Consider the following 16075-nt stretch of genomic DNA (forward strand, 5'->3'; position numbering starts at 1 on the left):
TAGAAGCTGCTTGGTCGGGTTTTCGTTGGCGGGAACAACACGATTCCTATTTTTTTTCTCACATCCTAGAAAAACTGTGCATTGACTGTGACAAATCAGCCAGTCCAAATATGGAACGTATCTGATTCCATTCACAGTCGATTCTACCTCAAGGTTGACAGTGAATGCAAAATCCATGAGCATTCCTACCGCTCGCAACGGACCAAAAATGCCCCTCGCAGCGACACCGGTGGAAGTTTTGGATCTTTGCGGGGACGATTCATCGGTATCTCTTTCGGTTGCTCGACTTCCGAAAGCAAGAGGCTCGGAGGAGATAATATCGTTGTTAGACGATGACGATTTCGGCGATCACAGGAGTATAAATGGAAACTACCGTAGAGGAAGGAAACGGAATCAGCGAACGTGGAATGGGCTCGGCAATAGGCAACACCCACCACCGTTTCCGTATGCCGGAAAGTCGGATCCCAACGAACCCGTAGAAATCATTGAAGGCGCACGGGGCCAAAACTTCGTCGCGAGCACCAACAACAGGAGGAAGTCTGCCCCGACGAATGACGTCGAACTCATACAAACCGATAAAGTGACAGCAAACTTGCAAGTCTTGGAAGTCTTTCCCGATGCGGATGAATCTTATGTCGGAGAGCTTCTCGCATCGATGAACGGTGAAGAAAATGCCGTTCAGCTTGTGATTACGACCTTGGCAGAAAAAGAATATCCGAAAAACAAGAGTCTAGTATTGAATCGAAAGAGAGAGCTTGGTATCGGGCAACCCATCATTCAAATGCATGGTCGAGAAAAAAAGTTGAAGTATGACTACATGTCGACTGAAGCCTTCCAGCCCACAGCTCTGTACACAAACCAGGCCATTGAGCATTTGGTGCACAGTTTTTCCTTTCTATCAAAGCTTGGCGCGTAAGTTGGCCCAGTATCTGATGCACTGTACTTCTCGATCTAAGTATTCGTTCTTTTCCTTTTGAACCTTGCAGACGTCGAATTTTGGGACGATATAATATGCACTACGCTGTGGCACATGATAAAATTCTTCGAGCTGTGAAGGGAACAACATCTCAGGCAGGAGAGGAGCTTGAAGACACGCAATACCAGCGTGTCTCGAATTCTTTCGCGAGACGCCAGATGAGCCAGCAGCAGATTGAGGAACTTGAGCAACTAGCCAATACATCCAATGTCGTTTTAAAGACTCATCGTCGCAATTACCAGAGCTTTGTGACAGACGCCATTCTTGCGGAGGAGGTCAATTTTGTAGAAACAAAGCTAAGCACCTGGATGGCTTCAATGGAAAAGCGCGCAAATCGAGCGCAGAATAAGAAGAATGCACAGGCTACACATACCGGGATGGAGTGCTGCTGCTGTTTTGACGAAGTAGCAGTAGAAGACATGGTCAGTTGCCGGGACGAAGGCCACCTCTTCTGCGTTGACTGTCTTAAATCCTTTGCTGAAACCCAAATTTTTGGAATGGGAAATTTGGGTATTGACAAAGAGACAAAGAAGCGGTCACTGGAGCTCAAGTGTTTTCATTCAGATGGGTGTGCCTCCGGCTTTGGTAGATCCGGTCTAGAGAAAGCACTTCCGAAGAGAAGCTTAGAGAAGTATGACGAAGTTCAATTCATTCTGAGCGTCGAGGTGGCGGGACTCGACGATATAGTATCTTGTCCTAACTGTGGCTACCAAGCGGCATTGCAGCCGTCGCAAAGGGTCTTCAAGTGTCCAGTGATTGATTGTCTATACGAATCGTGTCGCGAATGTGGCGAAGCGGCGCATATTCCTCTTAGGTAAGAATGCAACCGACAAGATACGGGATGTCGTTTAAACTCGTGAGGCTAACTGGTGTTTTGAAACATAGGTGTGATGAAAATAAAAAAACTGACGAAAAGGAGACGAAGGGACGTCTCGCCGTCGAAGAAGCCATTTCTGAGGGTAAGAAACCGGATCAGGTGTTGGCAGCGCTATTGTCCGAGGTGTTTCTAAATATGTACTCACAATCCTGCATTTGGTCCGAAGCAAAAATCCGTAAATGCCCGAAATGCAGCAAAGGGGTAATAAAATCCGACGGCTGCAATAAGATATCGTGTAGTTGCGGAGCTCATTTCTGCTATGTATGCAGGGCAAAAATCCTGAACTACACACACTTTTGCCAGGTAGCTCTCTGCCGCCACATCGACTGCAAAGGGTGCCCGCTTTATACCAACGGAGAGGAAGACGATGCGAGAGCTATGCGAAAGGCAGGTTTGAAGGCTGCCAACGAGGTTCGGAAGGATGATGTGAATATTGACGTGGAGAACATCTTGAAGGCGCCGCCCTAACTAAAACTGGGGCAACGACATAGTTTCGAAATAATTTTCTATTGGAATATGCACAGACTCACTGTCAATTCCTTTTCTTAAAAAATCATTCGGTCTGCGAGGTTGAATTGTACGAGCACCTAAGACCAACCTTGAGTTTTCGTTTTTTCGCTGGACATTCTCTGAAGTAGAAAAAGTAGGTTAGACGCAGCATCGCATTGTTGCAATAGATCCTCCAGCAACACCAACGCAACTTACTTTCACTACAAACAGAACAATAAGTAGACCAGCAACAACAATAGACAGCAAGGGCCTGTTAAAGCTCTCCGGAAGCAAGTCGAAGCCTCTTGAAGGGGATGTCCGAGTAAAGAAAATATCTGGCCCCCCGAAGGCTAGGACAAGAGTCTGGGACTCGAGATCCGTCTGCGAAGAAACAATAGAAGCCACCGATTCGACTAGTTGCAAATACGAAAGGGAAGTGTAGGAGACTAGAGGGATCAATTCACTGTATTGCTGGAGCCCTTCCTTCTTCTCGGTGTCTTTGACCTGGCCCATGGGCCGTCGCGTATCCAGTACCTTCCGATCCAAAGCAAAAATCTGACCATCAATCGTAGCTAGGATCAAGCGACGAGTACTAATACCACCACGTGTAGATGTCATGCCGAGAGCCGTCGCACTTTTGGCCAGACTAAAGGTTTTCGCGAGAACAACGGGCTTCGACTCCCTCGCGTCGAGACTGGAGAAGGTTGAACTCAGCTCTGGAGCAGAGAACGCTGTGAGACTTTTGCTGTCTACCATCCCCTCGTAGAGTGACAGGACGCCAATTTCACCCCTTCGGGTTTTTTCGTTTGTAAAAGAGTAGAATACCCAATTTTCCGAGATAACAATGGCTGGGCTGGGGCTGCTAGCGACGTTAGTATGACTAGCACGGTAAAGAATGCGACCCGATACAGAATCCACAATGTTGACAAAGAAGTTCGGTTTGTCATTTGTAGAGACTGTTGGTTCCACCTCCGCCGTATCCGATGCGCCCGAAGGCTTTCGCTTTGACGTTGCTGTCTTTCGAGTACCGGAAAGTGCCGAGAACTCATCCTCTTTTCCATCTTCTTTGGTTTTGGTCACGACGGCCATTAAGTGTGGGTTGACATACTTGAGCAAAAGAGAAAAGTCTCCAAGGGCATTGCTGGGCGACTGAATTGCTTCCTCTCGAGAAGGATACGCCACACTAAGAATCTCCTCACCAGGAAAAGCTATGGCGCCAACAACCATGGTACTGAGATCTCCATTTCTGTCTACCTTAACGGCGAAGGCCTCCAATTCAGCGCTTTCCTTGCGCATACTGTGTCCGAAGAATCCGTTCTTGCTCATGGCGACTTGCTCGAGCACAGCTTCCTTCGTCACCTTGTCCTCGGGGATAACGATAGCACTACGATCTTCCAGTATCAAGACAGCCGCCTGACGACATCCCCCGCTTCCTGCCAAGGGAATGACCTGAGAGACAGCCGTCTTGAGCGTGACGGAGCCCTTCGAGTGTTCGGTACCAGTGGTACCGTCAAGGCAGGTCCATTGAATTTGTTTTTCCCGAGCGGATGACAATGACGACAGCAATAGTACTTCCCTCGTATGTGTACCACCCTTGATCCCGTGGCCGGACTTGATCGAATTCGAGGCACCGTGCACCAGCCGATGCCACTCGGCACCTGCGGGCAAATTCACCTGGAAGCGGGTCTTCCCACGGGTGTCACCGGACGTGGGGATCCCATAGAGACGGTTCGAAGAAGACGAGAGCAGTAAGGCAATTTTGAGAAAGCCAAATACATCGTCGCGGCGAACAGGATTACCGGTGTTGACCAGACCTTCCGTCATTGCCATCACCTGGGATTTCAAACGTGGAACCAATTGCAGTAAATTTTCTTTCTTGTCTTGTTCCAAATCAACTCCAGAGTGGCTCGCATCCAGCATAATTGCAGAGTCAACCCGAGAAAGACCTTCTTCAGCAGTCCACATAACTTCACCAGAAACATTCAAAGAGTCCGTCTTGGTGAGGGAGATCATGGTGGTTGTGCCACGTCCGGAGGTCCTGAGAACTTCCATGGCGGTAGTGCTGCACGAGAGGAGGCTAAAGAAAGAAAGCTCCTCTTCCGGAGGAAACGCGATCTGATTTTGAAACGGGAGCTTGTCCTTCTTGCGGTTCCACGCGGACAGCGCAGTCGCCCCGTCTGCCCCGACGGTCAGGTCCAAGGCGTCACAGTAGACCTCGGTTGGCTGTTGAGTTCCGGAGCTACCTTTGAAGGTGTGCGCTTCGCGGGCACTGGGGGAAGTGGTAGCTGTTCCAGTCGCGGCGTCGAAGACCGATGTGTCGGATCCCGAAGTCACCGCAATGTAGTGGGTGCCGGCTTTGGCAAACGCCCAGATCGAAAGACGGTGGTTTGATTTCGTTGGGAGGTAAACGTCCCAAAGCAGAGCGCCATTCGTGGCGTCCCACGCTTGGACGACTCCCACGTGATCCACCGTCGCGACGAAATTACCAGAAACGGACACGCCGTGGTACTGCTGCTCGTCCGCGGCGCTGCTGCAGACGTTGCGGCGCCAAACGAGGGTACCGTCGGCAACTTTTCGACTGGCCACGTAACAGGACGTTTTGGTAGCGTCGTCGGTGAAATCCGAAGTGACGACTGCAGTATTCCCTACAGTGGCCACAAATTTGACGGGGCCGTGGCCTGTTGTGGCAATCAGAAAATCGAGCTGTCCAGCGTCGTCTTCAAAGATCGCTCGACAGGGCTGGAGAAACAGAGCGCTGGTCACCAGGAGCGACAATCCTACGAGGTTGTTGCCGACCGAGAGTCTCATGGTTGTTTGGTAATATCCGTGGAGAGTGAGTCAATCCGCTTCGGAAGACGCCTTGGTCTTGCACTAGAGCGCGGCTCGAAAGGTTCCAATGAGGAAAAAGGGGGGAGGGACCACAAAGTGCGTTAAGGTCGACTTGTGTACTCCACTGGTCGTCCTTCGAATGAGGGTAGACCCAGGTGCACTGCTCGGACTCGGCTTGCCGTGGTTGGAGCTAGAAATCCAAAATCTCTACGGTGTATCACGGTCGATCACAAACCGTAAAGGTATGTAACTAGTCAGACATCTCTGGGATATTATTTCAATTGTACAAAAACAATTACTTACATTAAAAAAAAAAAGGTTGGTAACTGTTGCGGATATCATTTTGTCGCTCCGACATCACACCGGTTGCGGAACAGGCAGGCCAGGCCTGTTGTCCCATCATTTTCCAACGTCGGTGGACGTTACGTTTCGTTTTTGAGAATGAACTCGGTAGTGGTAAAGATAGCTGTACGGCTCCTGAGAAAAGCGATTATTTGATAAAGCTTTTCGAATGACTCCACAGTCAAGCAATGGATAGACTGTGAATAGGTCCGGTCTATTTGTCATCTTGAAACTTTGGAAAACTCAGCGCTGGTTGCCCAATCCTCCAATTTTGGAGCGAGTCCGAGTTGTCGCCTAGGACTGCGGGCACACGCTCGCAACGAATTTGAGTGCCCCGGTCTCGCGCGCGTAGGAAGACTGAGACGATATCCACAAGCTTTCGCAACAACCATCATTCGACATGGTATTCATCAGCCAGCTTTGCTCGTTGTCGAGGCGCCGGCCGTATCCCGTTGTCCGCTTGTGTGTCCGCCAAAATATGACGCGCACAAAACGTCAAGCAACCCCTTCGGTTTCCAAAAATTGGGCCATGATCAAAGCGCAGCTTTTGAATAAAGCCCATTCCCCGGTGGGTTCTATTTCACGACCCCAGTGGAACCAACTTGTGGAGGCGCTTCACAACCTAAAAGCCCCACTGGGCAAAAATCTTTATAGGGCTCTCGTGGAAGCCTTTGCTCTCCTGGATCGAATGCATGAGGAGGTAACGGAAAAAAAATCGGCAATGCCTCGTCTGCCTTTACCTCTTCCCACGGTTCTCCTTCATCTGACGATCGATTCGTGGCGCAGGCAGGCGGCTGAATTTGCTACCAAAGGTAAAGTCTTTCCAATCTCTGCCAAGTCTCTCCTACAGAAAGTCGAGCACTTTACGGAAACAGGACTATTTGACCCTAGCGCCAAAACTTATGGAATGCTTGTCGAGGGCATGGCATCGACCGAAGACAAGCATAATGCGCCTATCTTGGCCGAAGAGCTTCTGGAGCGCATGACCAAGCAGTACGGCCAGGATCCTGCCGGGCGAAAACTTGAATGTGCACCCAATACTGTAATAGTCAACAGCATCATTAATTTGTGGATAAAAAGTGGTCGGAGTGATTCCATGGATGCCATTGAGCGGAAATTTCAAAAGTTGAAAGACTGGTACAGGTTTTCTGGACGGGATGATCAAAAACCAAACGCATATACTTATTCGTCTCTAATCAGTGCGTTGGGTCGTTGCGGACACCACCAAGCTGTCGAACGAGCTGAAACTTTATTGAGAGAATACGAAGCCAGCACAGGCAAGCAGCCTTGCACAGTCCTATACACTTCCTTCTGCCAGACTCTGGCAACAACAAACGCCCCCGGCGCTGCTGATAGAGCACAAGCGGTGCTGAACGAAATGCTCTTTCGCTCACGCCACGGGGAAGATATGGCGAGGCCAAATTCGTATACCATCTTGGCCGTTGTTTCCACTTACTTGAAGGAAGGAAGAATTGATGAGGCTGAGGTGCTAGTCCGTAATATGGAAGATCTATCCCGTCAAAGGGCCGACGATGGTTTGCGGCCCGGTATTTTTTGCTACAACTCCCTCATTCACGCTTGTGCCAAGAACGGAAATGCAGAGCATGCAGAATCGATACTCAATCACTTGTTAGACTCGGCAGAATCCGGAAATAGTATTCTGCAGCCCAACATTGTTACATGGAACAACGTTCTTCACGCTTGGGCAAAAAGTAAGCACCCCGCCCGGGCTCAGCGAGCATCAAATGTGTTTAAACGAATGCGACTGCTCGATCGGGCTGGTATATCAGGGGCGAGCGCCGATACCCGAACCCTTAATATTCTTATCGACTGCTATGTGAACAGCCCAAACCCCAAAGCATTTGTTCACCAATCCATCGAGCTTTTCGAATCCGTTAAGAGCCAAGGTGTAGACTCGTCGAGTGGCATTTTTGACCCTGTTTCATATCGCGGAATGATGGACCTACTATGTAAGGCCGGCGAGTTTGACAGAGCACTGCGACTTCACAAGCGTTACATAGAAAAGTCTACAGCTCCAGAAGCGCCGCTTCAACCAGACAGGGCATATTTTAATGTGCTAATGTCAGGACTAGCACGGTCCGGATGGGAAAAAGCTGTTGAGTCTGTGGAAGCCATGTTAACCGAGATGCATTCTCTTGCCAAATTAGGCTACAATACCCATCCCGATGTGGTCTCTTACAACTCACTTCTAAATTGTTTTGCTACATCGAGCCAAGTAAACGCACCGAGCAAAGCTTTCTCAGCACTTCGGAGAATGGAGCAATTGTGGGCAAACGGAGATTTATCGGCTGCACCGGACGCATCGTCATATTCAGCAGTTTGCGCTACCTGGGCGAATGCTGGTCTGGCTGAGGGTGCCGAGAAGGCTGAGGAAGTCTTGCGTCATATGCTATTGCACCGGGACCAGAAGATCCAAAGCACGAGCCAAGTGTTTAACACTGTAATGGTTGCATACGCTAGACAGGGTGATGCACCTAAAGTACAGAAGCTCTTCGACGAGTGGCTCGAGACTGATAACACTTATGACTCTCGTATATATGTCACTTTGCTGCAAGCGTGGTCAAAAGCAGGCAATCCGGAATCTACAGCTAGTGTACTCTATGAATTGATAAGACTGTTTGACAGCGCAGCCATACGTAATCCACCAACGACTCAAATGTTCAATGCTGTCCTCCAGGCTTGGCTACGGTCAGGACGCAAGCACGCGGAAGTACAAATAAAAGCGGGGGTCGATGAAATGTCGTCCCTAGCAACCTCTGGGAGATTTCCGTGCGCCCCAGATGCTCTGACATACTCAACTCTGTTTTCCGCTTGTGTGCGATCAGGCAGAGATGATCTTGGTGAACTAGCGCATAATGGGCTTTTAGAATTGAAATCGCGTTTCGTCACAACACGAAATCCAATGTACCGGCCTGATTTGCGAATATTTGCAGAGGCTATCATGTTGGTGGCTATGGATGATAAATACTCAACAAAAGATATTTTGTCGCAGCTACTACTTGAGCTGAACGCAGTCAACGGGACAATCTGGAAAAAGCAAGGACAAATCGCGATGAATCGAATTCTGGCTGCTATCTCGCGGTCTACCATCAATGAAAAGGAAGTCTTGGCTCAACTTGGAGTAGAGATCATGAGAGCACAAAATGTTTCACCAGACGAATCGACTCGAAAGTTTTTAGCTCGATGTTGCAATAAAGAGGGACAACAAGCTTGATATATATAATTCACAGTCCATGCGATCCGACTTTTGCGAAGGAAAATTAGTCAACGACTGTTGGACCAAAAGAGAAACATAATGAAAGCTACAACAATGCCGAAGCTCTTTCATCACTGCTCGTTCCTCAAAAAAAGTTTTAGTCGAAGAGATTATAAGTAAAAAAGAAAAATGTAAGTAGAATCATGAGAACCCTAATTTTCAACCAGACCAGTCAATTAAAAAGGTGTGAGCTTCTATGGTATTCTACTAGGAATTGTTTCCCCCTGGGGCGCCTTATAAAGAGGCAGTTTAAATAATCCCTGGTTAGTGTGTGCAGGCGAATAAGGAGGAAAGCGATTTCTAGTCAGTCAACTAAGCGGGTATAGGCGGCGGTAGAGCCACACCTTTCGATAGAGGGACCTGAAGTAAAATATACTAGGAAAGTGATTGCGTTAAATAGAGACAAAATGAGCACTTCTACTGTATTCAAAACTCTTCAAAACTCGCTCATCATTCCAAATAGCACAAAAATAATTGAGCAATGTTAAGCGTAATCAAAACAAAATTTTTGAATAAGTCCATGATACCCCCATTTATAGAAAAAAGCATATCAATTAATTATTTTGAATCCTTTTCGGTAAGTACTCTCTGAATTTATTAGATATCAATTAGCGTTGAAAATTAAACGCCGAAGGATAGTCGAAAGAGTACTTTGTCAAGTGCTGAGCTTCTTAAGTGCAAAAGATGAAAAAGAGAATACTAGACTGTGTTTCTGCATGAAGCTGAAAGTACGTGCAAAGTGAAAGCAACACGGAAACATGTATAATTTCTAAAGAGCTTCCAGTAAACGATTTTTAAACCTAAAAAAAATAATCCAAAGCTGTTTCGAACAGATTTTTCAACCATTGATCCAAGACATCGCAGTTCCGTCACATGCTCAATAATGATACGTGTCAGCCCTCATTTTTAGCTATGTTATATGAAAGAGAATTGGTGGGTTGATGGAGAGAAAATGCTTTTTTAGCAGCCATCAGTTTCACGCGGTAGGCCGTCATGGAAAAATTCATATTCTACTGCATTTGAAAGCAAAAACCGCTTTCATTTTTCCAAACTAAAAGACTTTTCTTTCATATCAATTGAAATTTCATTTTTATTCAAAAAAGCATATACGAAGGCCTTGACTGATTGTAAGTCTGACTCAAAGCGTGTTTCGTTCAGTTTTTAATCGAACTCGGTATCAGGTCCGTTTCGTCAAGCCATACTTCTTGAATTAGTTTCATCAAGTACGAATGCAGATTGGTGAAATATGCGAAGGGCAGTTGACTTTTAATAAATCAGATTCTTACCCATCTTTTCGCAAATCCCCAGAAATTCGAAGCAAAATCAAAGAAATCTATCCTGGAGTTGCCTTAGATAAGCGCGAAACTCATTTTCCAAGTTTTCTTCTTTGAAAAATGCTTAAGATAAGCGCGAAACTCATTTTCCAAGTCACATTCTGTTTCTTCTTTGAAAAATGCTATATATATTCAATTTGCAAGAGAATGAATACCCGGAAAAACATTGTGTATTTCACGTCTTTATCGTTCCTGAAGTGGAACCAGGAGCGAAGGTTATTATTGACAGTTGTTTGTAGAAAGTGTTATACTTTTTGCTACGAGTGAAAGAAAAACATAAAATTTGTTCAGTCTGGTCTTTATCTTGGATAACTATCTAACATTTCTAAAGTCAGCTGCTTCTTCAAAAGCTTGACTAAATTTATTCTTGTCTTTTGTTGATATCTTTGCCCTAGCCTTCTTTTCGATCCACTGTATACAAAAATGAAAAATATTGCAATGCGAAAATAAAAAAATCATAAAGAATTTAGATTGCTAACTCTTTTTCGTCCAGGTTTCGATCGCGTAAGTTGACACTCATGTAAATCTCAGAGTGATTTTGAGATTTGTAGGACTATATTCGAGTCTGGCCAGGTGTCCATTTTTAAAGTGGTCGCATCCTTCAATACACATATGATACAAATATGATTCAAATTACTTTTAGCTATTTTGTTGTTTCTTTTTTACGACTGGAGTTGAGATTGAAATGTCTTCGAGCGTTTCAATTGTGTTTTCGATCGCCTTCTAATTTAATATTCAATTGCCTAGCTCATGTAATATCAGATTGTTTTTGAGATTGGTAGGAATCATCTTCGAGTCTGGCGACGCAAACGCTTTCCGGAATCCATTGTTAAAGTGATGGTATCCTTCAATTCAGATGATACAAATATAAGTCAATTAAGAACTTACTGTCAGCTATTTTCTTGTATCCTTTCACGATTGGAGTTGAGATTGTGTTGTCTTTGAGCCTTTTAAATTATTTGTTTTAGTATCGGTAATGAAGATTTACCTTAAAAGCGGTCGGTAAACCACACGAACCTTTAAGAGCGGTTGTGTGGTTTCGCTCTGCAAGCGGTAAAGCAGCCGAAACAGGCCTCCTGTAGCGACATTTTCGGTCGCTTATTATGTCACCCCCATTGTGCAAAGCAAAGTTTCACATTCACAGTTAGCGAAAACTCTATATAAAATATTTTGTGTCGGTGGTGTCGTTTCATTCTGCGAGCGTCAAAACAGACTAATGAAGGCCGCCGCATGCATCGATCGATATTCTCGGTAATTTTTTGTCACCGCATTTTGCAATGCCTCTCGGAGTCACGTTTTCGATCTGATGATATCAGTGGTCTCTTTAACTAACTCTCTTGGTTTTTTATACGGGTCGATTCCCTAAAAATTTTGAACACTCGAGCAAGTGACTCCACTGCACTCTTTCGGTCACGATACCATGTCACCCCTTGTTGACTGAGGACACCAGGTCCTCCTTCCGCATAAAATATCTGCTGGTTTGAGGTACGAAATCGAGCAACCGTCGAGAAGCCAGCAGTATACCAGATGCAGTTCGATGAATCTTGTCTCGAAATGACCTTTAAATTTTTCCGGAAGTATTGTAGAGAGCCTTCATCTTCGGCACCGCTCTTCTGCATACGTGCCAAAGTGCTAACAAGGTTCTCGCCTAAAGAAGCTTTGATGTGAATAAAGGCGCATCGTTGTCCAAGTCTGCATGTCGCCCCCTCGTTGTAACGACAAATGTGCCTCACGAACGTAGGCTCTAAAAGCCAATTTGTATCGGGTAGCGTTGGAAGTTTTGGAGTTAATGTGGAGACGGAAATCGTAGAATGTGTTGAGGAAGGCAATCCCAAAGAAGCGCCTTCTCTTTGCAACAGGCCCGCACCGTCTCTGCGTATGTTGGACTGCTCGTTCCTGGAAGAAAGCATTTTACTAATTCTGGCTAGTGCTGCTGCTCTGTCGTTTTCCGCGCGATCTCCCGGTTCGGCGTGGTTGTGATGTGTCTCACCGCCGCTCATTCCATTATTCTTGGACGCATGTGTAATATTTTCAATTAGATTGAAGGCCAATGACATCGGAGATCCAATTTGGGACTTGGTGCCCGGATCTAGGCCAAGATCAAGAAGCTTCCTCACCAGATGTGAGTCTTGAAGCAAAATCGCAGTATGCAGGAGCGATGCGCCACCGAAAACGGGGACATGTAGATCTAAAACACCCCCCGCTCTCTCTATGGGAGAAAGGCTATCGTTGAATTTGCAAGCCCAGTCACAGGTTGTTTTCAATCGTATACAACCGTCACGTCGTTTCGCTTTGATATATTCAGGGTCGACAGCAACCCTTCGGGCGTTGATATGGACTACTCCATCCTCTAGATGGGGCCCAGTCAAAATCTGCTTCGATACATTCCACCAGGATCCATCTCGAGGGCAGTTAGCCTGTAGTTCAGCCACTTCGACGTTCATGGAACCGAGCCGGAAGGATCCGCTAGCCTCAGAAGGATTCATTTGAATTTCAATTACGAGACATCGACCCGCAGCAATACTAGCGTTGTGATTCAAAAAATAAGAACTGCTGAACTCATTGCCATACTCGACGAGATTCGATAGAGGACGATGGGGAAGGGGCGCAAGTTGCTCAGAGCTGCTAGAGTCCGGAAAAATTGCACTCAACTTGGCTGAAATAAAGCTCTCGCCTTGTCCTCTTAAGAGTGACGGAGAAAGGCGTAAATTTTCTATACTTTTCACCAGAAGCTCGAACCTGGACCAGTTCCTCAAACCTCTCGCATGGCCATATGTATGTGCGGCTGATATATACACCTTCAACACTGTGTGCTTGAGATCCAAATCCCTCCTTCGGACAAGAGAGTTCCGTGGGTTTCCACAGTATTCACTATTCTCCAATTTCATTGACTCAACGGCCAGCCTCAGTTCGCGTCGTGCGGTGTCAAGAAATGCAACTGAGCGATTGGCAGCAAATGCTCCATTTTGAAGAACTTGAATTAGTTCTTTAAACGAGTGCTTCTTTATTGCTTGTAAAATCTTGCTTTCAAATGAGATACTGGAGCCGACTTGGATTGTGTAGCTAGGGGACGCAACAGGACTGGCTTGGAACTTACGCTGGACGTAGAATTCACACGTTCTACTGTCCCTTACAAACTTTCTTACCTGGTACAGCTTTCGGTCAAAGCTGATCGTCTTTCCCTTCTTCGCTGAGCCTGCTTTTTTTAGCGCAGGATGCAAGCGCACATGCTCACGAATTGATGGCATATGATCTAAAAGGAACCATTGCTCGTCTTCACTGCTCTCCAATTCCTCTTGTCTACAAGCTAATGCGACGGGACGGAGGCTTGAATTCGCATCTCGATCGGTACCGCTTCGAGGATCAAGATTTTCACAGCAGTGCGTTTGATCCCCGCCTGCCCAGCCTGCTTTCTCTTTTCCTCTCCAGATCCCAGTGTCTGTCCAATCTTTGCTATCCAGCAGCCTTGAGCCGTCATGGTCGAATTTTCCCTCATGTCGGTTTACAAACCAGATATTCAAATCAGCAGGTCCCTGACTTGCTTGTGTGTAGAGAATCGCTAAGTCCTGCCATTTACTGACAGCACACCGATCTCCGTTTCCCACTGAAGCCCAAACAACGATTGTGCCTCGGAGGACTCTTGAGTCTTTTGCCGTGATACTGTTCGGACAAACGGAACAGATACGACACACTGGAGACTTTCCACTGCGGTCGTTTTTGCAATAAAACCCAAGCTTTTCTCCACTAGGAAATTTAAAAACGTATTCCTTTCTCTCATAAGAGCCTGAGGTGGCTGAAGCAGTAGATGGACATATTGCTTTACGACGAGACCCCGAAGGAGTGTCTTGATTTACAAACTTGAAGTTCTCCACGATACCATAATGGGATTCTGCAGTATTCATCATACCCCCTTCATGCTCCACAACCTGAAAAGATTCAGGATGCAGCATCAGTTGCAGTTTATACGATGCATTGTTCACACCTGTATTTTTGACCAAGTCTTTAAATTGGGCAATCGAGGAGCACTCTTGCTTTTCAATGGATACAACAGCAGCACCGCAAGAAGTTCCTTGCTCTCCTAGAGCCTTTCCCAGCTGTCCTTTCGACGAAAGAGCTTGAATGAGCAAGCCCTGCTTTTTCACACCATTCGTATTCCATGCTGTTTCAACCAGCTTTGCTTCAATCTGCGCTGTACACTTCATTTGGACCTCTACCTCCCTCCCCTCTGAAACGAGGAGTAAATAGTTAAAAGCGTTTATTTTGTTGTGAATCCAAGCTTTGAGTATCTGGGAGAGCTTCTGTAGAGCTTCTGGTTGACCTTGAACAGTCAATTTCCACGTGTCAGACTGAGCTTGACAGACTTGCATGCTTGTGGTAAATCCATCTAGAAGTTCGGTGCATTCCTTTTTGAAAGCCAATAAAAGTTCAGAATTAAATTCTTCCCTCGAGATCAATATATTTCCTTTCAAATGCTTGGGAAAGTAGAGAGTTGCGCTATCAACCGCCATGGTAGTGTAAAGTTGTGAATCATTTTGAATGGCTGGCGAGTGAGAACCGTTCATAAGCTCCGAACTTCTCCCCACTCTCGTGAAAGTTCGTTTTGGAACACGTGGAGTCTCATCGAGTAAACAGACCTCGGCTTTGGTGACCTCTTCGTCAATGCGCTGTAGAAGCGACTTCTCTTCTTCTATGATTATCGCTTTTTCTAGCTTCTCCATAAAATGTACCTCTTCTGCGGTCAATATTTCTCGATCTAGGTTTTGCAGGAAAACTACTTCCAGCTCTTTTATCGTCTGATCGGCTAAGGACGGAAGTTCCGTGAAGCCGCCAATGCAACAACCCGACAATCGCGATTGGAGATCCCACTGAAAACCGATGGAATTCAACTTATATATACGCTCGTCGTTCATGACCACTGATTTACCCCTTGTTTTCATAGAGTATGCAGCGCGTTGAGATCTTACCCAGTTTCCCAAGTTGACGTCATCAATACGATAGTTGCTCGGTACTCGAGTGTCACCGTGCGTTTCTTTGTACTTGATTAAGCGCTCAAAGTTTTCTTCCCAGCGTACAAACACCCTCTTCGACACGGTATCCCAATCAAAGCCAAGAGAATTGAGCTTTTCAATTCGGCTCTGAGTGAGCGGGGTCTTAGATCCCTTGAGCTTTGCTGTTTGAAGGTAGCGTTGCCTTCTTACCCAATTTCCCAGTGGGACCCCTCCTGATATATAATCTTTCGGAACAAGGGTATCTCCGTGACGAGATTTGTACTCCGATAGCTTCTCAAAACTTAGGGCCCATTTGCGATCGTGAGCATTTTCCATGTGATGACAAGAGGCGTTGTTTTTCGTCCTGGAGAGCGAGGAGGGAGAGCTTGGTTTTCTCATCGAACAGAAATTTTGAGAGGAAAGCGCCTTGAGATGCTGATTTGGCTCATCGAATACAGGAACATAGCTGCATTGGGCATTGTCCGGCTTCGCCACCGTTTGTTTCTTTGCTGATGTGCGACCATGAGGAAAATCAATCGCTACACGTGAACGCTTCAGACTCGCCCGTCTTTTTGTTGAATCAGCGTCCATAGCAATAAAGACCAATACGTCAACTGTTGCGCCATTCTCCTGTTCTTTCAAGCTGAGCACCTGACAACGCTTACTCTCTTCACTTCTCAATCGAATAACTGGAATTCACTGGAATGAATGAAGGAGACAGGAGGGGGTTAACGATAGGGCAATGTGTATTTCCTACCGAGACTCGTCGGATGTCCGTCCGTCACGTGTCGCAATTTTGAAAATCGTCATGCAATTCTCTGTGAACGCCAAACCTCCACAATTGAATCCTTGTGTCTTCGTCGGACGCGTCGGTCGTTGATATCAGACATGGGCAGACCGCTTTATTTGCGGTGTTTTCGCCTGATTTCCGCAAGTAACCGCAAATAAGGTTTCAAAATCGCC

At 46.4% G+C, this 16075-nt stretch overlaps 4 protein-coding genes across 4 annotated transcripts; 2 read left to right on the forward strand and 2 right to left on the reverse strand.

Moving 5' to 3' along the window:
- Nucleotides 1-139: 139 nt before the first annotated feature.
- PHATR_43899 (predicted protein) lies at nucleotides 140-2321 on the forward strand (the record flags this gene model as incomplete). The annotated part of the gene is made up of 3 exons (XM_002186013.1): nucleotides 140-1790; nucleotides 1862-1976; nucleotides 2157-2321. The coding sequence occupies exons 1-3, from the start codon at nucleotides 1012-1014 to the stop codon at nucleotides 2319-2321; spliced, it is 1059 nt and encodes a 352-aa protein (XP_002186049.1). The 5' UTR covers nucleotides 140-1011.
- A 180-nt stretch (nucleotides 2322-2501) lies between these two features.
- On the reverse strand, nucleotides 2502-5271 carry PHATR_43900 (predicted protein; the record flags this gene model as incomplete). The annotated part of the gene is made up of 1 exon (XM_002186296.1): nucleotides 2502-5271. Exon 1 carries the CDS (start codon nucleotides 5148-5150, stop codon nucleotides 2502-2504), a length of 2649 nt encoding a protein of 882 aa, XP_002186332.1. The 5' UTR covers nucleotides 5151-5271.
- Nucleotides 5272-5991: 720 nt separating this feature from the next.
- PHATR_33231 (predicted protein) lies at nucleotides 5992-8748 on the forward strand (the record flags this gene model as incomplete). The annotated part of the gene is made up of 1 exon (XM_002186014.1): nucleotides 5992-8748. The coding sequence occupies one exon, from the start codon at nucleotides 5992-5994 to the stop codon at nucleotides 8746-8748; it is 2757 nt and encodes a 918-aa protein (XP_002186050.1).
- A 2602-nt stretch (nucleotides 8749-11350) lies between these two features.
- Nucleotides 11351-15713, reverse strand: PHATR_43902 (predicted protein). Its single transcript, XM_002186297.1, has one exon. It carries the CDS (start codon nucleotides 15701-15703, stop codon nucleotides 11453-11455), a length of 4251 nt encoding a protein of 1416 aa, XP_002186333.1. The 5' UTR covers nucleotides 15704-15713; the 3' UTR covers nucleotides 11351-11452.
- Nucleotides 15714-16075: the final 362 nt, after the last annotated feature.

Source organism: Phaeodactylum tricornutum, chromosome 3, assembly GCF_000150955.2.
Source record: "Phaeodactylum tricornutum CCAP 1055/1 chromosome 3, complete sequence".
NCBI classification, from domain to species: Eukaryota; Bacillariophyta; class Bacillariophyceae; order Surirellales; family Neidiaceae; genus Phaeodactylum; species Phaeodactylum tricornutum.

Excerpts from the sequence above, each read along its gene's own strand:
- PHATR_43902 (XM_002186297.1), bottom strand. The coding sequence starts at position 15,703 with ATGGACGCTGATTCAACAAAAAGACGGGCGAGTCTGAAGCGTTCACGT.